The following is a 24251-nucleotide window of genomic DNA, read 5'->3' on the forward strand; positions in this document are numbered from 1 at the left end:
AGAGACGGTGTGAAGACTCGGATGCTTTGTACAGATTTGTAACACGTGTTATCTCCCAGTACATGTGGAAGACGGTTTTTGAGAGGAAGCAGATGAAAAGTGTGTTTTTTTTTTCTTGTTTCCCAAAAAAAGGAGCAAAAGAAAAAGGAAAGAGTCGGTTGGTTTAAAGGAAAAAAAAAAAAAAGAGAAAAGGATTGATTGGATTGAAGGTCTACAGATGTCGAGCTGTCTTAAGAGTTCGTTTCAAAGCAAATGTTTGCTTTGTCTTGGCACTGTTGTATCATCTAGACACCTATAATCTGTGTGAGCTCTCCGCTCCTCAGTGTGAGACTGACGAGGAAGGAAAGACTGATTCCCAACCAGCTGAAAACACATGCAGACATGCAAACACAACCTGAGAGGGGCAATAGGAAGTTTGGCTTTATGTCAACAGTCACAAATCCACAAGTGTCAAGTAATGAACACACACACACTGCAATGGAAAGTTCTCTTTAAACAGACACTGAATCTCCAGGCGGGAAGAAATCTCCAGATCGCTCCTCTTTCTCTCGTGTCTTCTTTTTATTTTACATCAGGCTCCTTTCGTCAGAGTTTCTGTAGGTAGTTTTTTTTTTTACTCGTTCCGCGTCCTCCTCTTCACACTCTGATGGGGAGAGTTTGGCTCATCTGTTGCCGAACGATTTCCTGACTGCTCTCCGGACTCTTCCTGTTGTGTCCCGGCAGCGTCCCTCCGAGCCGCAGCAGGTCCCTGCCAACACAAAGACACACGGGTCAGCGGCGGGGTCACAGCCACTTTAAACAAAAGATACAGCTCATTATTACTCGGCTAAGTGCTTTCATTGAAGGTGGATAGAGGTCTAATCCATCTCGGAGTGGGTGTAGCTAAATTCTGCACAGTGTGTGCGCCTCAGACCTTGTGGCTATAAACAATAAAAATACAGCAGCATGAGGATATGCTGAAATCTGCTGATCTGGAGTCTCATCTCCGATAAGTCCGACTCAAACGCCGAGCCAAACTTATTCGTCGCGTTTCCAGTTTTAATAAAACTTTCTCAACATATTTCTCAGCTATCTTGGAAGGAGAAGCGCCGCAGCCTCCCAGTGTCCTTTGTTCCTCGGCCAGTGTCCTTGTTTTTAAGGCCCTCCTAGTGGCCGCAGATACTCTGCAGATAGCGCCGCATCTCATATCCTCTCTCCTCCTCTGCTATCTGCCCCGACATCACTGAGCAGCCAATGGCAGGTGAGCAGGAGCCTCAGATGCACGCACAAACACAGGAGACGCTCTCTAAATCATGCTCTGACAACATGATCCTTTCTCTTGCGTCTATCTCTCTTGTTGTTGCATACAGATGAGGCCATAAATTAATCATTGGCATGTCATCTGCACACGGCGACACGTAGCATAACATGCACACACACACACACACCCATACACACAAGCATCGCACTCACACATATCCCTTTCCTATTCGTCCATCACAGCATTGGGCGCGCCCTCCCCTGATGCATTAAAAAGCTCATTAGCAACCTAATTAAACACATTCCTCTCTTTTAGCTTCTCCTCAATCTCCCTTATTACTCACACTTCATCACCTCCTGCTTTTCCACATCAGCAGCTCTGGATGCTGTCTGTCCTATCACCTACATTCCAGCATCCAGCCAAGTATAGGGGGAATTAAACCGAGGTCAGCCATTACATTTCCACACACAATTAGCTTCACTGAGCCCAAATCCTGGCGTAGGAATCGCCCTTGGGGCTCAGTGTTGGAGTGAAACTGTGAGCCAAGGAGCTGGCACAAGACCTGGATACTGTATGTATGAATTCTGCCTTTTGTGGCTGTCGGAAACAGGAGACTATGGCACAGTCTGAGCCACAGAGCCGAGGATGTGCGCTTGATTCATTATACATCACTACCGAGCTGAGGAGCTAGCATCTAAACCAGCACTAATCATACTGTTGACTGGATGCCAGGCTAACAAAATCCAGAACAAACACGTCAGTGAAAATGGCTGAAACACTTGGAGTCAGTGCACTCACAACAAAGTTGAAAAACAACTCGTCAACATGAGGACGGCTACCTATGAATAAGTCAACCGCTACACTTCCAGAGGAAGTGTCACAGAAAAAAGAGGCAGACGTCTGTCTGGCAGTGAAAACCCTTCAGCTCAAAGAGAAATCCTCCCAAATCAACCAAAGCATAAAACAAACCAAACCCAACAAGCATGAACCTTGTTGTGCCTCTCTTTAGGCCAGCAATATATCTTTTTTTCTGCTGTGACATCTTATTCCAACAGCCCGGAGGCACAGCTCTGCTTGTCTCTGCACCAGGAGGAGTCTTCATCTGGCACTTCACAGCCGTCACACACAATCCAGGAGACAATTTCACACAAGGTGAAAGAGAGGGGACGGCGTCACCCTCTTTTTGTTTGCACTATTCTGCCGTTATTGTAGAAAAGCTTCGAAAGCATTTTTGCTTATTTGTAAAACCCAGAAGAATAATGCATATATTGGCTGCAGTAAACGGCAAGTCAGCCAACAGCACAACAATACTGCGACAACGCAGCCACTTCATGATGAAGAGTTCCGAAAATGTGTTATCAAATGTTATAACACTACGAGCTTCTGCGTTTATTGTAAACTCCGCTTGTGATCTGAGATTCTTCACAATGATCCTTCTCTCTAGAGCCTATAAAGACAGTGAGATGTGTTTCCTGCAGCTATTTAGAAAGTCAATTCAGCAAGTTTGTCTGAAAAGTTGCTAAATTTCACAACAAAACTTGCCAAGGTGGCAACAGTGAAGTGCTTCCCTCTTTCTAAGAAGAACTGAGATATGACACATTTTCAAAAGCAAACACTTTCCAGCCACCTTGAATCTTCTCTCCATTTCCTTCAATCGAAGAGGCGCTTTCAGAAATGTGTGCGAGAAAACACTCTTTAATTAAAGCAGGGCTGCTCAAAGTGGTTCCCACGGGGCAAAGTTGGCCATAAGGTTCAATTTGGCCTGCCAGATGTTTGTAGAGAAGGTTACAGTGCAGTAAATACAAAAATAAAATATAAATCATCAATGTTTGTGAGGTAAAATGTAGGAACCCTAATTAATTACTATGAGGACCATTTTGCATCTGAACAGTACAATACAACAGGTGTGAGGTTTTGGCCCGTGGCCCACATTAAGTTTCACTTCTGGCCTTCTAACCTCTTGGATGAGAGGCTTCCTGTGTTCCCGCAGATGGACTCACCCTGAGTAGGTGCTGGTCACCACCTTGAGGCTGGCGGCGTTACGGAGCAATTTGTCCAGGGTGCTGACGATGCGTGAGAACTTGGGCCTCAGGTTCCTCTCCTTCATCCAGCACTCGAGCATCAGCTGATGCAGCACCATGGGACAGTCCATGGGCGGGGGCAGCCGATAATCCTGCTCTACCGCCGTCATCACCTGAGAGACAGGACATCATTCGTAGGTCATATTATGCTTTTTGCCATATATATATATTTATATATTTATTATACAATATATACAATCCAGTCAGTCAGCAGACATACAGTTGCTGCTGCTGTAGCGGCGTTATTTTAGATCACACTACCTTGCTGGGCATGACCCGCCCTACTCTGCCTCTGATTGGCTACATCCTGCCTGTTAAGTAATTTGCATGCGCAACTCTCACCAAAGATTGAACAGAGGCGAGATGTCTCACTCTGGAGCTAAAACAGAGCATTCAAGACACAGTGTGAAAAGTGATGCTGCAGCAAAGCACCATATGAGAAAAATAATGTGTTTTTTGAAAATTAAAGTATGTAAACCTTTTCTACCAAGACCTCCAAATAAAAGTGTGAACCTGAAAATTAGCATAATATAACCTCTTTAAAGTCCATGTGAGGCTGTACTTAGGACAGCAGTGCTTTGATGCTAACATCCACACAGTGACAATGTTAGCATGCTGATCCTGTTTTCCATGTTCATCATCAAATGCTAGCACCTCTAATGAAGCATACTAGCAGCGTAAAGTTCTACAACTTAATGGGTTAGCAGGCTAGCACTTCTAATTAAGCTAATGGCAGCATGCTAATATGCTCACCAATGTAAAAGGCTGGTGATTTACAGGTATAATTGTTATATTAGGCCTAATGTTTAACACTTTCACCATCTTAGAGTACTTAGGAACAGTGGTATTCTGAGCCAAATGCTAACATTAGCATGCTAACATGCATGCATTGTCAACTTTAACATGCTGATGTTTTTAAGTTCTAATTAATAATAGACCGATTGTTTACCAAGTGTACTCTTAGTTCAGAGTGTTACCATGCTAACGTCACACTAATTAGTACTAAACGCAAAGTACATCTGAGACTAATGGGAATGCAATTAGCTTTACAGGTATTTGACAAATTAAAGTTTTGACCTGATGATGGTGTCATATGAGAAGTTAATTAATCATTAAAATTAAAATTCCAATTCATCAAGACATTTTACTCAAAACCAGAAACGTGAACCTCATGGTGCCGCTAGAAAAAATGTCAGGGGGTCACCAAAGTCGTTACAATTCTTACTCTGGGAAAAAAGAATATCTGTATAAAATTTGACCACAACCTATCCAATAGTTGTAAATATATTTCACTCTGAACTAAACAATAACCTCCATAGAGCTATGCCGCTAGCATGGATAAAAATGAACACAATTGAATGACTTTAAATTTCACATTACAGTGAAAAATATCAACCCAGAATATCTCACACACACACGAGGACTTAAGCAAACTTCACGCGGTGCTTTTTACAAAGTGTTAACATTTGGGCTCTGACTCATTTGTATTATACTCACTCTGCTTGGCCTTTGTTAGTGTGGTGGAAGAATAATCCCCGGTTGCTGTATTATGTCCCACATTAGACACTTTCTCAGCTCACGCTGTCACACATTCCCAATCTCCTTTTCACTATCTTTGCAAAACGATAAAAACAGTGTTCTCAAGGACTCTCAAAGTTGTCACTTCAAAACCGACGTGATTGATGGGAGAGACAATAAGTGGAGGATGAAAACGTTCAACGCTCATTGATTTGATTTCGCCTAGCAACTGCATTTCCCTCCATAAGCTCTGTATGGGTTTTAACTCCCCACAACAATAAAAAATTGCCATTTGGGAACAATAAAACATTTCTGCTGCACTCCTCTTCTCCTGCTGCTTGTCCTTTGATTTTTATGTTGTGCTTCCAGCCGGTGAGCACCTCTGTTTATATCTCACATTTGTTGACTCTGTTGCTTATTGAGCGATGACTGTGGCACAAAGGCTATTGGGAACAATGGAGGGCCTCAACTTTGATGCTTTCATTACTGCATGTGGGTTTTGTTATGAAAGCTATACATACATTACTGGCATTTTTTCATTTTGGCTCCTCTTTTTATTTTTCCTTTATTGCTATCAGCGTTACAACTCTCTTTTTGAAGCACAATACAGAGCAGATATTCCTCAGAGAATAAAGTGGAGGTGTAGACATTGCTTCAGTACTTTGTTCAGGGAGGAGGAACCAAGAGATTTCTTTTTCTTTCCTGCGAGCTCGCTGCTGTAGTTACGATGTCTGTGCAGTGCAGATAGCCTACAGGTAACAACGCTTATAAAAAAAAAAAGAAATAGGGGAAAAAAGCCTTTTCCTGAGTATGCCTTTGTGTGTGTGTGAGGAGGGAGGCTTTGCAGTATGGATTTGTAGAGGGGTGGGCAGGCTAGGGCTGTAAATAAGGTGGTAAAAACTAGAACACAGGCCCACAGCTGCACCAGCATCTGCAAAGGGGAGATAAAGACAGCAGAGCAGGCCCAGGTCCAACATGTCACGCTGGAAATCAAAGCCCCGACAGCTCGGGGAAACTCTCCGCCGGCCCCAAACGTAGACGTAAAACTCCCCACATGTGCATTTGGTCTGCAGATCTGTGTTCGTAACATGAGCTCGTCGGACTAACTCACATCCTGGTTGCTCATGTCCCAGTACGGCCTCTCTCCGTAGGACACCACCTCCCACATGACGATGCCGTAACTCCACACATCGCTGGCAGAGGTGAACTTCCTGAAGGCGATGGCCTCTGGCGCCGTCCACCGGATGGGAATCTTCCCTCCCTGCTCACACACACACACACACAAAGAGAGAAAGGGGGATGGTATCAACACAGTCTTGTAACAACACACACACGCAGAAGCTAATGCAAATTTCACAGACGGTCTTGCACGCTAACGCAAATATTGGCACACATGAAGAGTCACACATGCCTCCATATGCACATGTGAAACAAGTGAAGGGGATCAGATTAAGCATGCACAGAGTGTACAAACACAGAGCAGAGTCAGCAACACACACACGCACACACACACACACACACACACACACACACATACTGACCAAGGAGCTCGTGTAAGTGGGGTCAGCGGAAGTGTCGTCCAGAAAGCGCGACAGGCCAAAGTCGGACACCTTGCAGACTAAGTTGCTGTTGACCAGGATGTTCCGGGCGGCGAGGTCTCTGTGGACGTAGTTCATGTCCGACAGGTACTTCATCCCCGCGGCGATGCCACGCAGCATCCCGACCAGCTGCGTCATCGTGAAGCGCCCGTCGTTCAGCTGCAGAAAGAGATGGAGAGGGGAGGGAGGGAGGACGAGGCGGTTAATTGAACAGGGAATGAAAAATGAGAAAGAGTTGAAATATAGAAACGGACGATAGGGAGGAGTATAGGAGATAAGGAGAAAGCACCAGAGACGGCCAATCAGTCACTGAGGCCACATAAACATGACATCTGTCATACCGCTTCACGGCTGCTCCTGACAGTCACTGACAGCTGACCTTTTCACGCATGCTGTCCAATTAGCTGATTAATTAGAGTCTTTACTGTCGTACTAAAGCCATTAAGGCTCAATATCGACTCCACCCGAGATCAGAAAGCTGCAAAAATCAAAACCAGACAACTGCTGCTGCTTTTTTCTCTCTCCAACTGACACAAACTAGTTGCAGGTACAGGCAGTACACGCTTGTTAACACAGAGCTTTGTTTGCGTTTTTTTTTTTTTTTTTGCATGTGAACAAAATGTTGCTCGAAGCTTATTTCGCCCGTTTGAAAGTCCTTGTTTTGCAGAATTTTGCCCCTTTCATGTGAACATTTGAGAAGCATGAAACTAATCTGAGATTAGAGCTTTCAGGGTTTAATTTACAATTCTCCACGTTTGCCAGGCGTGACGCGGCGGGATACAGTGGAGATCGTAACAAATCGCCGCGCTCCAACCTGCTCGAGGAGCCTCAAGAAACCTGATGGGTGTGAATTGACACTAATCAATTGCATTTCGATAGACAATTAATAGAAGTTAAAAAAAGAAAAGAGGGTCGGCAAAGCTGGTTGAAGCTGAAACCTTTGAAGTTTTCTATCATGACCTGAATATTTCATAGCAGTGGGGGGGGGGGGACATAATCAATCCCTTCTTTGACTCCACAATGAGAAAGCAAAGAACACAAGACGTGACATGACAAAACCATAAACATTCTGCTTTGTAGTCTGCACACTCCAGTGAAGTCTGACAGCAAAACAAGCCAGGATGGATGGATGTGTAAACAGCCATGATTCATAGCAGGCCCTCACAGCCACGGTGGAGTGTACATACGAGTGTGTGTGTGTGTGTGTGTGTGTGTGTGTGTGTTATTTCTGTATATCTGTAATGCTTCTGCATGTGTTGTGTGTGTCCCCAGGGAGCTGCAGGACGAAGTCTCATGAGACACACATGGACGGTTTGTACACGTGTGAGTGAGTTAAAGGGGCATTATGTAGCTTTGGGGAAGAAATTCAAACTCGGAATTTCACTATTTAAATATTAATGAGGTTGTAATACGAACTCAGAAATATTCATTTGTATCCTAACTGAGTAATCAAGCTGTTGTCAGAGGAAAATAAGGTCCCAGAACACTGTGTGAAGCTAGAACGGTGGCAGGGTCTGCCACATATAAACAAAGTAAAACAGTGTGAAACTGTGTTGTCCTTTAAGGTCAGTTTGTTTATTCAGCTTATTACGAGTGTAATTATCTAGTTTGTTTAGACACAGACATCTCCTCTGATGAAGATCTCTTCCTCAGAACTACACAGTGAGCCTTTACCTCCGTAGTGTCCTTGTAAGAGCAGAACTCAGAGTTCCTCTGAGTCACAGAGTTGTGACATCGGCCGGAGAGCGCCGGGGGGTGAGGACAGCACATGGAGTTTCTTGTTGTGTGTGTGTGTGTGTGTTATTTGTCGGACAGCTGACTGAGAGGAGTAGGTGAGAAGGAGGGAAGAGGCTCAGGCTGGACTCTCAGATGTAGGTCTGCAGCTAATGATTGTTTTCATTTTCGATTAATCACTCCATTTCCTTTCGTCGAATAATAAACACTTGACTGGTCTACGAAATGTCAAACAAATAGTGAGTAGTTTCCATGACAGAGCCCACGGCGATGCTTCCAACAGGCAATTAATTGGCAATTATCTGATAATTGATTCATCGTTTAAGTCACTTTTCAGCGTCTCAAACGTGAGGATTTGCATCTTAAATCTGTCGGCTGGACAAAACAAGCCATTTGAAGATGTCACCTCGGGATCTATGTGTCCCTTTCTTCTGACGTCTCATAAGAAGAAGAACAATTCGTCATGGGGGGAAATAATCGGCAGATTAAAGGTTGTATACGTGAGATTTTTAACATTAATATATCAACAAACAACTTTTTGATATATAAAAAAGGTAAAGTAGAGAAATTGCATCCTGACCAGAGAATAAAGTCTCATTTCCTGTTACGTTCTTGTGATCCAAACTTCTCTGTTCCTTGTTTTGGTGGCTGTGAGAGCTTGTTGGCTCCAACTTAACTCAGAGCTGCTTTTTCTTCTTCTCGCCAAGCAAGCGACTTGATGGGTGCGTACCTTTACAGGCTAGAGAAGGCATGGTAGTTAATTAGCTGTTCACGATATCCTGAATTTGTTTTGCAAATGTTGGAATCTCTAGATGTTGCTGGATGTTGTATATAGCTTCTTAAAAAGACTAATTCAGTCATTGATTATCAAAATAGATCAATTTTCTGTCATTTCAGCTGTAGAAGGAGAGAAGAAGCTCGAGCTGGACTCTCAGCTGCAGTGAACCATTATTTTCATGTTGTTGTTTTTGGGTTTTTAATTTTCCACAGCTACACGGCGCAGTCCAAAACTTGAGAGGTTCAATTAGATGAGAATCAGATATTTAATGAATTAATCAACGATCAAAATTGTTGTTTTTTTTTAGCAGAAATCTGTCAATAATCAATTTATAATCCTGACCTCTCAAACTTTATCATTAATTCACAGATTGAAATCAAAACTTTAGTGTTTTATTTAAACAAAGTTCTTGTATGACAACTTTTAAACAGAAGTGTTTCTTGATTCTTGAAAAGGCACTAATATAAAAACATTTCAGACAATACCAGTCCTGCAAAACACTTCATGGACCATTATTTCTTGTTCAGATTTTGCCTTGTTGTGTCCTTGAACCATGAAAACATGGGGAGCAATAAAATAGGTACGATATCCAACAGAGCCTCCCAGTCAGAACAGAACCAGAGACGTTGTGTTTACGCGACACCAATCTCACCTGAGTGAAGAGATCAAAACGAGCTTGTCACTGGCGATGATAACACCGACACCAAATTTCCCGTCATACGCCCAAACGCTCAGCTGAAAGATAAACTGCCTTTGAGACCTGCCGAGCGGCATCGATTCACCGTGAGCATTAACCAACCTCGTCCAACCTAACAGTTACACTAAGTAGACTTCCTCACAGTGCAGCCATGCAAGAAAACACATTTTATTGAATGTAAATGACATGTAATGGCCCCCACGCAGCTGGAAATGTACTGTGTGACACCTCATTTCTCATCCTGCCTTTGTGCAGCGTTTTGTGTAGGTGGCGGCGGTCTGAAACGAAAACTCTGATCAGTAATGTATTCTGCAGTCGTACAAAGAGTCCCTAATACACTGAAGCAAACCTATCCAAAGGTCTGCTGTGTGACAGTTTTCCACCAGGAGTTTGAGCATTGGAAAGCCTGTCAGCATCAGTCAGTCACGTCAAGCAGAGACACTACGCCTGTCTCCAGGCGTTATATTGCACATTTAATCTCTATCACTCAGCAAGTGAGCGCCTCGGGGTGTTTTACAGAGAGTAAAACATTCCGATAACCCAGAGGTGTTGTGAATGACTGTCTGTGTGTGTCTGTGTGTGTGTGTGTGTGTGTGTGTGTGTTCCTCTCGGCTTTGATACAAACAGAAAGTAATCTTCTCTGTCAGAGGTGTTGCGGCAAGCACCTCCCGCCAAGCTTACCCTGAGGAAGGAATCGAGCGCTCCGTTCTCCATGAATTCGGTGATGATGAGGACGGGGCAGCTCCGCGTCAGGACGCCCTCCAGCCGGATCACGTTGGGGTGGTCGAACTGGCCCATGATCGAGGCCTCGGCGAGGAAGTCCCGCCTCTGGCGCTCGGTGTAGCCGGCTTTCAGCGTCTTGATCGCCACGACCATCTCCCTGCGACCGGCCTGCTTGAGACGTCCGCGGCACACCTCGCCGAATTCACCTGGGTTGAGAAGAACAAGGTGGGGGGTGAGGGGAGGAGGGGGTGAGGGTGACGGGGGAGAGGGGTTGAGTGAGCAGAGGAAATAGGAGGAGGGGTGGAGGGAAAGTGCGGGGAAGAGGGAGCGTTACTGGTCGGATTCGGGAGTGAAGGAGCTGATTTGTAAGAGTTGAGGGCCGGCTTCAACTGTGGGAGAGAAGAGACGAGGGGAGGGCGGGAGGTCAGGGGTCAAAGATGTTGGGGAGAGAGGGGGTGACCGGTATCGATCGAGTGTGAAACCTGGGAGCGGTGAAGGGAGAAAGAGGACGGACAAGGAACTTTGGGTTTCTGTATTTGGTGCCTGAGTCCGAGTGTCATCAAGGGAGAGAGAGAGAGGAAGAAAGAAAAGACAGGAGGGGAGGAAGGTTGAACGAGCGGGAGCAGACTGTCATTTGAGGTGAAGTTAGGACACAACATGCCGTTGGAGAGAGAAAACAAATAACAGACTCGAAAGGGGGAGAGCGACAGAGAAGATTTTCACTTCAATCCTTCCCACCAGCAGCTCTCATGCACACTCTGAATCCTAAACCTTCCCTCCCAGAGAGGACTCTCTCACAGAACAGACCTCGGGGCTTGATGGCACACTCCTGTTCGAATGAATGATTAATAAAGCTGAACTATTCTCTCCATCCTCTTAAGAAACAACAACGTTGTTTACCTGCACCGATGACTTCTTCTATTTTCACGCAGGAGATGTCGATCTCTTTGGCAAACTCGTGGACGGCGTCGTTGGGGTCCTCGTAGGTGAACGGGTCGATGTACACTTTGACCCCCGGAGAGACTGAGAGAGAAAAGTCACAGAGGAATCAGCATCTTAGTCACACCTGCCTGGGTAGTACAGCTGACATCTGTGTCATGGTGTTAATAATAAAACATATTATATTACTACACGTCACAATGCAGCAAATGTATGAACGATGAGTTTGTCATTTCAGGAAATATTTCATTTCCGGCTGTGAGATCGATAGCCTACTCTCAGGTCTTTATGATAAATTTGAAGCTACATCAAGGAGATGGTTAGCGTAGCTTAGCATAGAGACAGGAAGTAGGAGGAATCAGTTCACACATTAACAACATTTTTTCTCCGTTGTGTGTGTAGAAAAGTCTGGAGGTTCAGGAAGTTACTGTACAGTGTTTACGCTAAGCTAAGCTAAGCTAAGCTAAGCTAAGCTAACTGTCTCTTATATGTATATATGTGTATATATACTGTTGCTTTAAATTTAAAGGCACAATATGTAAGAATTGACTACCTGTCGAATTCATACTCAAAACAAATATAGAGCAGCATATCACAGGGGGAACGGCTAACTGCTGCTAACTGTAGCTAGCTGGTGCTAGCCGGTTAGCATGCTAACTTCAGACGATACATCTCTGCAACAAAAAACGTTATAACGTCAAAACTGTTATTTCTTTAGATTCTGCTGATAAGTTTAATCAGAAGAGATATCTTCAATTTGTTTGTTTTCATGACTGAATAAACAAACTGACCTTAAAGGACAACACAACTTCATACTGTTTTACTTTGTTTATATGTGGCGGACCCTGCCACCTTTCTAACTTCACACAGTGTTCTGGGGACCTTGTTGAACAGCTTGTTTATTCAGTTATGGAAACAATAAATATTTCTGACTATGTATTACTAACAGTTTGCAACTATAATTCTTACATATTGAACCTTTCATGGACGGACATGAGGGCGCTAATTATCTTCTATTGAATTGTAGTCGCTCTAATTGATTTGTGACATTGCTCACTGATCAAGAGAAAGAAAATTGAAAAATACGATACAGCAGGTCTGATAAAGTTCACATGTATAAAGTGAGTATAGTGCCAAACATCAGGCAGATAAAGTCGGGTTTCTTCTGTGCAAATAGTGTAATGGTTTCCTGCCTCAATCAGGTGATTGGATAATTGATTGAATCAGTCGGTTAACTGTACAGGCATGACCAAACGACAACAGAGCAGACAGTTTCCAAACTGAACACACACAGTGAACTTACTGTATTGCTGCAGTTTCTCAGTGTACTCCAGCTCAGAGCCGCTGCGCTGCTTCCTGTAAACAAGCCGCACATAAGCAAAGTCACATTCACATAATCAGTCTCGACCGTTTCCAGGTACAATGAATGAACCTAACATCTCGCTCGTCCATCAGACAGAACCACAGACTGCTCAGGAGGAAGCTCAAAGAGCAGCTCTGTTTTTTTTCCAGAGCTCCTTAGGGAGCAAAGGAGGAAGTATACATCCTTTGATAACACGTTAAAAATTGATGAGCCTCTTTGTAAAGAGACTAACGAACAAAATGAGACATGTAGTTCAGGCTCTCAGCGTTAAAAACCAGACACTTACTTAAGGCAGACAACAGCAATAACCACCAAGGCAACAATGACCACCAGACCCGCGGAGGCCGAGCCGATGATGAGAGGCAGCTGGTCCTGCACCGACTTCTGAGGGTCACCTGGGCAAAATAACACACAGACACACAAATGAGTATATAACACAAGGAACACCACTTGAGGGCAAACATAAAAATACTAATCTTGAACCATTATTAACAAAACCATAGCAGCAGACGATCAAGAACAGCCTGTAAAGCAGGAGAGAGGTTGTCCGTACTGTGAAGACTGGTGCTGAAGTCCATGGGGTTGCTGTAGCGTCCGTATCCAGCGACGGTGCGAGCTCTGACCTGCACAACGTAAGGCGTGGCGGCCCTCAGCCCCTCCACCTTGGCCGAGCTGTGCTGTGATGTTACGGTGTGGGACATCACCTGGCCCTGAAGGCAAACCAAGAAGCATTAAAGCGGCCACGTCGAGTTTATCCTGAGGATTTTCAGACGGCTCGTAGGTGATTAGTAGTTAGCATTATAAAGCAACGGTGTAGCGTAACTTCTGAAAAAGGAATAACACAATCTAAAGCTAGTTAATGTTAGCTGCTGTTAGCTAACTTTATTGCTCTGTAACCGAGTTGCTGGCTTATCGACTTTTTTCTTCTTCTGCCATTGTTACAGTTCATTTTATCGTTGACCATTATCATGTAGCTGACTTTACAACTATTTTCTTCTTGCGCTGTTGTTACAGATCTGTTTTATCATTTACAGTTATCCTGTAGTTGTCATTTGTGGCCACAGTGGTCACTGTTTAACAAAATTTACACCGCAGAAGTTTAAAGCTAACTACATTTAGTTTAAAACGATGCTAATGTTGCTAATGTCAGCTAACTTGTGTTAACGGAACTAACCCTAACCTGACAATTACTGAGTAGGTTGCTGATTTTGTGACTCTTCCCTCACTGCGTTTTAGCCTTTATCCTTATCCTGTAGTTCTCAGTGCTCAGTTACATAGACTGAATTTAGAGGCTTAACAATGGGGAGATAATGTTAATGTTAAACAATGAAATGTGAAAATGTGACGTGTGTAGTATCAGAAATACTCTGCAATGATTTTGTCCGTGAAGCTTTCAACAACCTCTCGTACGTGAGCCGACGCAGACTGCTGCATTGTTTTAATGCAGTTCTGTTTTTGGGTCTGTATCTCTGTCTTGTGTCTGCAGGGCTTTACCAGGGAATTTGATCAATACCAGTGACGCAGCAGTCGGTGGTGAGCTTGACCGTCTCTAACAATAGATACATTTGGACTCCACCACACTCACATTTCAATGCCACATTTTTCACAATCCATGAAAATGCTTCTCTCTTGTACAGGGCTCAAAAAGAAGATTTTAAGATTTTACAGCATGCAATGTGACCAACACTGAGCTCACCCTCTCGTGGTATTTGATCTCGTAGTCGAGGATGACCCCGTTGGGCTTCTCTGGGGGCAGCCACGACAGGCTGAGAGTGTCCGAGGTGGAGCGCATCAGATGGACGGTGGGCACTGCTGAAGGCGCTGTGGGTGGACACCAGACAGGACACAGTTGAGACGACACTTTTAGGTTCTGCAAAGTTACTTCGGCTGTGAGTCGAGGGTTCAGAGTTGCCAAGATTTTCTCTCCCGATGTCACAAACCATCGCAGTAAGATAATAATTATTCAAAATACCTCAACCTGAACACTACATGCTTCACCTTCACTGTTCTGCTGCTTATTGATTTGTGAGGCCTGAAAGTGACTCGATTGACAGCCATTGTCTTGGGTCCATAAACTGCAGTAAGGTGGATTGAGTGCAGGTTAACTGGGAGAGTAATTACAGTCTGTGAAAGGTGCTGAGCAGTTTGGTTGATGATGATGCTGCAAATATTAAGTGGAGATGCTGAAAGGTGACATTGTCAGTGATGTAACGTAAGACGGCCGGTTGACAGCGTGCTGAATGCTGACGGTGGAGATATGAAGTGTGCTTAACATTTTATCCGCCTCAGACAAGCAGAGAGTTTCTCCGTCTGTCTCTTTCACTGAGCTCACTCAACAATGTTTGCTGTTGGTGTTGGTACTGATACTACGAGCTCGTTAAGACACTCATTGACATTGACTGAGCGTAGGATCCACTAACCAGTCTGTTTCATCGTGATGTTAAGTGGTATTGATCGGGGCTGCTCTATGACTTAACTTGGCTCGTGGACACATCCGATATAATTGACAGATCTTCTTCTGCTAACCTGCTTGGTTGGTGGTTATGTTGACTGTGGAGTAGCTGGGTGGGGTGTTTTTTTTCCCAGACACCCCGTTGACAGCCTGCACCTCGAAGCTGTAGCGGGTGTGAGCCTGCAGGTTCCTCACCACCACCTTCCTCAGCCTCAGCCCCAGCCTGCGCGGAGCGATGTCCACGTTGTCGTCGCAGCGCGTGCACGGGCTCTGGTCACGCAGGCATTTCTTGCACACCACGTTATAGACGAGGTCGTCCCTCCCTCCCGTGTCCTTGGGCTCCTCCCACTCCAAGGACAGCGAGGTCTCGTTGACGCTGGATATAACGTTGCGAGGCGCCGAGGGGATCGCTGCACAAACACACACACACACACACACACACACACACACACACGTAGGTGTTAAAGAAGGTGGGCAGGCAGAACAGAAAAACACACAACTGAGGCTTTAGTCATGTTCCCTATGCGGCGCTTACATTATTCTGCCTCAGTGGTCTACGAAGCGTTCTAATATCTCTGTAAGAGGGCGACTAAAGGAAGTATTTTATGTACAGAAAGTCATCTTCTTTCTGCACAAATAAATGTGTCCCAAACAAACCCTGAGGTCGGAGCAAAAGGCAGGGAAACATGTAAAAACACGACAACAGGGGGAAAATCCTTCCTGCAAATGCATATAAATAAATAAACACAAACAGGAGGATGAATACAACTTGTCGTGCGCAGCTGCTCATCACGAATGAAAAGCACAATCCTATACAGCTCCGCGCTGTAACCAGCGTCCATTTTTATGCACAACCCCTCTTGCAGCTCGTGGAACTTGGCTAATCCAGCCCTGATTGAAATTCATGTTCTTGTATCGCTGTAACCCAAGGCCTCCACGTTTCAATAAGCAGTGCTGCATTTTTGAGAGAAGAGTGTTTGAAACCTGGATAAAGTATGATAACCGCAGAGGGGGGCAACAAAGATTGGTTCAGCGAACATGCTTTTCATCCTATTACACGAGAAAAGAGAAGGGCTCTCCCTCTAAGCTTCCAGTGGCAGAAAGTCCAAAGACCTGTCTCACAGCAGAGAGAGAGGGAGAGAGAGAGGGAGAGAGAAGGGAAGGCTCTGAGGCCATCAGCTCTTGTCGGCCAAAAACCAGCCTGTCCTCCGAGTTCGGCTCGCCCTGAGCCGCATTTCGCTCGTCCTGTCCTTTCTAATTAGGCAGACGCAGTTCAGAGTGGAGGCTCTTCTAATTGGACACCCATCTAAAACACACGCTGAGTCCAAGCTGCCGGCCATTGACTGGCTGAGCCTCTCTTGTGCAACACACCACTTCCAACACAAAGCACAGGCTGCCTGGCACAAGCTCTGACAGACCGCAGGGACAGAACTGTCAGGCCTGTGTGTCTGTGTGTGTTTGCGTGTTTAGTCGGAGGTGGTGCTTGTGTCCCCGCTCGCCTGTCTGTGCGCGCTGGTCAGTGTCCACAGTGTTCCTGTGACAAGGATCTGGGGAAGACAGTTGCGGGCCCTGTGTGTCATTTAACACGGCGAAAGGCCCCTGGGGGGTGATTTTACACGGTCAAGGCAGCACATGTCGCTCTCCATCAGCACGACTGCTGGGACTTCTCTCAGAGGCCCGTCCAAGCACGGCCGCAGAGCACCAGAGCACACCACTTAGAGTTACTGAGATGCAGCTGCAGATTTGTCATCTGAATTTTGAATTCTCCAGAGTTTCTTGTAAGGGCACATCAGCTAATATCTACAGTGTGTAATTTCACATGTTTTAATAGAGGATGAAACTTGTTGTGGAAACTGTTTTAGCTTCAGGACTCTGTTTGTTTTTTTCCATGGCAGGGTTTGAATGTTTGATGGAATGTGACTAAGTACATTTACTCAAGTACTGAACTTACTCGAACTTGAGTATTTCCATTAGTTTTACATTTTGGAGGCAAATATTGTACTTTTTGCTCCACAACATTTATTTGATAACTTAAGTTAGTAGTTACTTTGTAGATTACTTGCTGCATTGGAGCCACAGTAGCATATTTTCAGACTAATCTAACTGATTATGATAGTAGCAACATGCTAAATATTGATAACGGGCCAGGCAGCTCATAGTACACAGCATATACTACATGTAAATATATGTATAATTTTTACTTTTACTTGATGCTTGAGTACATTTATTACCAGAAAATTATACTTATGTACATTTAATGTCAGATACTTAAAGACGCAATATGTAAGAATTGGCTTCCTCTAAAACAAATAGAGGGCAGCCTATCACCAGGGTTAACTGCTGCTAACTGTAGCTTTCATTAGCTACTTAGCTCAGTTAGCAGTACAGCTAGCAGTCCAAACTGTGAGCTCAGAGCTCTGAGGGAACACAATACATAGACTTCATAACGTCAATACTATTTTTCTTCACATTCTGTTGATTATTTAAATTTTTGAATGTTTTCAACTAAAATTCTCACATATTGAACCTTTAAGACTTTTACTCAAGTACTCATCATCCCTTTTAGCAAAGTAACATCTTAGCACAACATCTTTACTTTTACTCAAGTATGATATTTGGATACGTCGTACAACACTGTCTACATTGTAGCAGATGCATTCTCAGTTTCTGTGGTGCGCTACCAAGCAGAGCAGGTCACAGCTCTGCACAGACATGAACACTGTCTTTTTCAACAAGGCCACATAGCACTGCCCGTGTAACGTGATCCGAGACGTCTGTCCCTTTACAACATTCAACATTTGTAAGGATCCATCATGTTGTTAAGTTTGTGTTTCACTCGCTCAGTTCATAAATGGGACTAACAGCATACAGCACCAGTTTGTTAACTGTACTGTGCTTCCAGAATTTTAACCAAAAACAGTGAAGTTACTGACCCGACAGCCAAACAATGAGCTGAAACTCACTGTAAAGCTTCAGATTTAATCATTCTCTGTTGGTTCATCGATACAAGCAACCCATGACTTTGCCAAGTTGTCCTCACTTTGTGAAAAATGTAACCAAAGGAGTACACACGAATCATTTACCATATGTTAGGGTTTGTCTGTATTCTGTGCAGTGGAGGATGACTTACTGGTGCAGCCAGAGTTAGGCGGGTCGCTGTCAGCGCGGTAGAAACCATTCTGGCAGGGACAAATATTGGCTCCTCGTGCACTGGTGCGACTGTTGGACGGGCAGGGAGTGCAGGATCCCTCCCCGAATTTGGATTTGAAGGTCCCTGGGATGCAAGCTGGATGAGCGGGAGAGAAAATAAAAGGGACAATGTGAACAAACGACGAATAGACGCCGCGCTGTCACTTATCAAGAAAGACAAGCGGCTGTCACATCTGTCGCAGAACAAAAAGCTGTACCTGTGAAGTATCTGCAAAGCTCAATATTTACGGAGAAACTGTGGATATGAGCGTGAGAAATGGCAAACACTTAAGCATCAGGTCTTATCTATATATTTGCATCTGCTCTTTCAATTTCACGCTCTCTACCAGGTGACATTAATCTCCCCAAAAAGAGACTGGGGATGACAGCTAAGTTTCATGTTGAAGAGGAGGAAAAGGAGGATAAAGATGGAGATAGACTGCTGACAGGAGATTGCTGTTGTCAGACAAACAGGGATGGAGAATGCTTCTGAGAAAAGGGATACACCCTAAACCCATCAATCAGTGTCTGCTCGGTCCTCAGCTCTCCAAACCGCAACGCTGAATACCAACAAGGCGTCCACATGCATGCAGAACAGCTCCATAATAAGCCAATAAATCAATTCAAATGAAGGTACATCAGAGAGGACGTAAATTAGCCGAGCGGAGTTATTAGAAAAATATACAAAGTGTGTCTCAGACGACGTGTCCAAGCGATTCATTTGAATTCCAAAGTGTCACGCTGAAGGTTGGCTGATATCGAGTCTTAAGGATAAACCAGCATAAGCCCAGACTAAAGAAGGATTCAGATAAAGGGGATTAGCAGCAAAAGGTCTGGATATATCCGCCTCCAGAGCCCCGCGTTTTACTGTTTGCCACATTCCTAACTGGTGGTGTAAAAGTGGGGTCTCTGGCAAACATCTGTCCTGTCAGCGTGAGGGCTCATAAAAAGCCAGCCAGTGAGAGAGAGAGTGTGATTAACTAGTTAGGCTAAGTGGTCTTTCAGTTTGAACTTCGGTTCCTCCCTAATTCCCAACAATGGCACTTTCAGGAAAATCAGCACGGCTAATGGCCCCAAATTGTGCCTCTAAAACCGTGCAATAAAAAGCCAAAGAAGATAAGATGGAAATGGACTTTTTTTCTCTTCTCCCCTCTAATAATTCGCCGAGACCTTTAGGCTCGACACTCTCTGATCTGATTTATTTCTCTTCTATTACACAGCGCATCATCATTTTCTTTTATTTGTTTGTTTTCCTAGCGGGCGTTGAATCACCCCACTGTCTTGCTTCAGTTCTCTTTGGAGGGCACGATGATTCCCCTGTTGTCTAATGTCTCCCCTCTCCTCCCGTCTCCTCCTTCTCCTCTGCAGTGGTGTTTGGCTGCGAGCGGGCGGCGCGACTGAGGTAAGAAATGAAATGTCTGAGTGATTAATGCTAGGGTGGCAGTGTTGGCTCACGTTGGTCTGAATGGTGTTAATGAGTGTGGCCGCCTGTAGATTAACTAACGGGAGGCCGCGGAGGAAATTACACTTCCTCATCGCGAGCGCCTGCTGAAGCCCCAGAGAGCTTTTTATCAGGCATTGGCGGCAAGCTTTTAACCTTGAGCCGCCAAATGGCAACGGATGAGCTTTCCAGCGCATGTTAGACACGATTTCTCACGCCCAGGTGAGACGAGGCTCCGCTTGTCTGTCTTTGACTTCCTGCAGCCCCCCTCCTTTTTCATTCTTCTCCTTTTGGCTGCTGCTTCCATCCCATCTTTGGCAATTCACACCTTCTAACTCACACTATCTCTCTTCCTCTGTCAATATCTCTCTTCTCTGGACTCCGGACGCCTTTCCCTTCTATTATCTGCATTTTCCTCTCTGGCTCTCTACTTTGTGCCTTCCCGCTATCTTTCTCTCCCTCCCGTCCTGCTCTCACAATATTTGTATGCTGCTCCTCACTGCAACACCTCATTAATTCATACTCTCCTCCACCCTCCTTCACCCCCTTTCAGGAGCCACACAATAAATGCAGAGAGGAGGGCACAGACTGAGGTGACTTGCACTGAGCATATAAAGGAGGTTTGGTTAAATAAAAGTCCAAATGTCTGTTAAATACACATACCCTGGCACTGAGTGCCGTCTGCAGAAGGTTCAAAGCCGGCGACGCAGGTGCACGAGCCAACAGGAACCATCCACTCGCCGTCACCGTTGCAGTACAGCTTGAGAGGGACGGACACCTCCAAAGCGTTAGTCACACAGACCCCCGGAGCGATCACTAAGGAGGTGGCTTCTGCCCCCGTGGCAGTCTCGGGGAAGACAGCGAAATTGGCGATAGTGGTGGAGCACTTCTTGAAGAAAACCCTGACTGAGATGAGCGACATGCAGGCGCCCAGGTCCTGGAACGCCAGGTAGAAACCTGCCTTGGAGAGGGGGCCAAAGCTGCGCACTTTGGTGTTGATCCTGCCCGCCTCCAGCAGAGAGAAGCTCTCATCTGGGGCGATAGTATCCACCTTCACATAGGGGTTCTCCCTCCACTGAGGGCTGGTGTCTGTAGCTGTGTCCCCCTCTGACTCGTGGTAGAACAGATTAAAGGTCTCTTTGCAGGAGCCGGGGATGTTGGGGATGCTGGCGCAGTCACGGACGGAGAACTTGAGCTCCACGTAGACGCGCAGCACGCCCTTGCGGGGGATAAAGTCCGTCCTGAGCCAGTTGTTCTGGTTGGGCTCTCGAACATTACACACCTGGTAGGTTCTGATTGGGCTCATGGAGTCGTCATAGCCGCTTACCTCCTCCCACTGTGGAGACAACAGAGAGACACTGTGACAAAGGAAGAGCTGACGGCAGGGAATCTAGAGAAACTAAACACTGTGAGAATCTCTTCTCCAGAAACTCCACAGAGCCCCTTTAAGAACAAAACAAGAGTAAATTCAGTTGATCATCTGACGCTTGTTCTTGGTAGAACAACAGTTCCACTCCTCATTCAGCAACAACTGACATCCAGCAGAAACTCACTTATCCAATATGTTGTTAATTAATATTGAGTAATGTTAAATGCAGCGCATCCTAATGCAAACCATTCAGGCATGGAGGGCATTCGTAACAGCGACGTGACGTTGGATACAAGCGGAATTTCAAAATGCAACACACACACACACACACACACACACACCCAGCCCCACAGTGTGTTGTGTGCATGTGGCCTGTGAGGAATAATTTGCAGCTAAAATGCTTCTAATTGCATGAATCATTCAGAAAATTTCAATCATTATGGAGTATTTATAGCAAACATTTTCCCATTAAAACACATTTCACGCATTAGGGCCTGTTTGACTAACAGTTCTGGTGCCGATCACAAAAGAGAGGGACGTCTTGCAGCCGGGATCATCACAGACGTGCCGCTTCGGCTTTTATCAAAGTCAACCTACAGCGGCTATTAAACACACTGCACTTATAGGAGGCAGCGCTCATATCTATAACTGCTGCAGTGCAATCGACATCGCCTCAAGAGGAGATTTGGTTTCTATAACATATACATTTGTTATCTGCGCTAAGAGAGGTGAGAGCATAAAGCTGTGCCTTTTAAGTGGAAACTTTCCCCATATGTATCTATAATGGAAACAGGGAGTTATTTATTAAAATGCCCATTTAAATGCAGTGCTGTCAGTGTGATTGCACTTCGGCAGCACTCCCGAGCACTCGAGGTTACGCAGAATATATTATATATATATTTTTCTCATGCCTACACATATAGCCTGAGAGCAGATATTTGCATCTGTGGTGGTTAACAGAACAAGTGGACTGATGTGTTTTTACATCATGTCGCTCTGAAAAGATTCATTTAAGGAGTAAGATGACATGAATTCAGCAGAACCATGTGGACGTATAGCTTTATATGCTGTTAACACTGGTCTTTGTATAAGGTAACTAACATTACCGACTATGATAAATGGCTTCATTTGTCAATAAATTTAGTCCATTAGGAAATAACCTTGTGAGAAGTCAATCTTTTTTGATTTTTTCCCTAATTCCCCCTCGGACTGAATGCTTCGTTTCCATAACAAATGAGCTTCCCAGAAATTGATTATTTCAACTGGAAGAAAATAATGCATAACTCATCTCACGTCTCCGAGCTCCCGTGCAATTTATTCCCAAACGATGAGCCCAAGAGTCAGCATTAGATGTCGTAAATCACCAGCAACACGTTGATGCACTACCTGACAAATATGATAATTGCCGGCACCCGAACGTATGGGCTTGTCAGGCGCGAGGAGAGGGGCTGCCTCGCCGGTCGTGACATATGACTTCATGGATGCTAGGACATTCAGAGCCGGCCCCTTGTAGGGAAAGGAAGGAGGAGGGCTGCCGAAGATCGTTTCCATGGAAACCCACCATTTCCATTGACTGACTTTGCGCTCACGTAGCGAAGACAAATTACACTGGCCGGGAGTGGGGGAGGTTTGTCAGGCTGTTAGCCCTGGGGTCAAATTCATGTTGTTTTATTTTCTCAGCAGTCCTATAGGGGGCATCAACTGAAAACCTTAATTTCTGCCTTTAATGCGCTCTTGGGCCCATATTACAAAAGACACAGACACATGCTTTCAATTATCAGGCTCTCTATCCTGGGGAGACGTGCAAGGTAGAGCATACCTAATAGTCCTTACACACGGTGGGGATTTGCTTTGTGTTTCTGCGTGTTCGCTCCCTTGTTTGTTTTAAGTACTATATTTGTTTGTCGAGCTTTTAGCATCTTCTAAATCCTGAAAATCCTCGATTTCTTCCACACAATGACACACGGTGTGTTTCTCGTTTGCTTTTTAGTATCCAAGAAAGCAAACATACACTGCAAAAACAAAGATATAAAACAGTAGGAGGTGTGCTGTTCAAGGCAGACTGGGCTCTATTAACAAGCAAATGGAACAAAAAAAAAACAAAAAAAAAGATCACATAACAAACTAAACACATGCACACACACTAACTCACCCCGCTCTCTGGGAACGTGGTCCAAGCCAGCTCTGTGGTTGCCCACCGACTGTCCATAAGGGTTTCTGCAGAAAGAGAAAAAAAAAAAGGAGAGAGTAGGAGGAATGTTGACAAATCTGAATTAAAAGGTGTGAGGAGGAGAAACCAAATTGTTTGCACTCACACACACACACAAGTAGCCTCTGCCTGACAGAAGATGCAGGTAAAACTTCATCTCCCTCGCTAACCTGCACCCACATGCACTCAGTTTTTTGAAAGCGCTGACAATCATGGCATATCTGTGATGCCGCCTAATTAAGGCTTTCTCTGTCTTTTCTGTGTTTGCCTCTCACAAGTGCACTCCTTTCAATATTCATTTTGTGGAACTAAGAACAAAGCATCCTCCAGGATGCCTTCAGTGGGAAGAATTCCATTAAGCAGCGGCGGATCAGAGAGGTCACACAAGCACAGGCAAATTTAATATATCACATTAGGGAGTGAGTGTGCTGAAACGCTGAAAGTGTGACGCCTCTCCGCTGAGATTTGTCAAACAGGTGATGTGAGCAGTTGTTTTCGTCCCCTCGCTGTTTACGAGTCTGCGCGGAGGTGAGAGCTGGGCAGACAGTCGTGGGAGAGGCAGAGAGTAAACAGCAGGATCAATGAGCATTGTTGTCAACCCGTCAGTCAGTTGTCACCCGAGCGGTGGTCCAACGTGTTCGCCCGAGAGGAGACGACCCCTCTCCAGGTTCTCAATACACAGCTGTGGCCGCGCCGACACCCATTGTTCTGTTGCTGTTAGCACATAATTACTGAGACAATTACACTTTCTTCATGGAGACTCAATGACACGACGCCTGCTGTGCACCATTTGCTCACGAGTCGTTGATAACGGCGCTAAAGGAGGGTGTGAGAGGGTAAACAAATAGCATGTCCTGTGTGGAACAACAGCAACACTCTTTCCAAGAAGCACAGCTTTGTTCTGGTACCAATAATCATCT

General features: G+C 45.0%; 1 protein-coding gene across 1 annotated transcript in view; it reads right to left on the reverse strand.

Moving 5' to 3' along the window:
• Positions 1–636: 636 nt before the first annotated feature.
• The window catches only part of ephb3a (eph receptor B3a), a 29253-nt gene continuing 5638 nt past the window's right edge, over positions 637–24251 (reverse strand). The window contains exons 2-15 of the mRNA XM_073490965.1: positions 23275–23339; positions 20417–21089; positions 18254–18409; positions 15198–15533; positions 14368–14492; positions 13225–13381; positions 12958–13066; positions 12612–12664; positions 11270–11392; positions 10328–10575; positions 6381–6596; positions 5951–6100; positions 3241–3434; positions 637–748 (exon numbers count right to left, since the gene is read on the reverse strand). Coding sequence (XP_073347066.1) covers positions 637–748; positions 3241–3434; positions 5951–6100; positions 6381–6596; positions 10328–10575; positions 11270–11392; positions 12612–12664; positions 12958–13066; positions 13225–13381; positions 14368–14492; positions 15198–15533; positions 18254–18409; positions 20417–21089; positions 23275–23339 — 2717 coding nt within the window. The remainder of the gene's footprint in view (positions 749–3240; positions 3435–5950; positions 6101–6380; positions 6597–10327; positions 10576–11269; positions 11393–12611; positions 12665–12957; positions 13067–13224; positions 13382–14367; positions 14493–15197; positions 15534–18253; positions 18410–20416; positions 21090–23274; positions 23340–24251) is intronic.

Source organism: Pagrus major, chromosome 21 (assembly GCF_040436345.1).
Source record: "Pagrus major chromosome 21, Pma_NU_1.0".
In the NCBI taxonomy this organism is placed as follows: domain Eukaryota; kingdom Metazoa; phylum Chordata; class Actinopteri; order Spariformes; family Sparidae; genus Pagrus; species Pagrus major.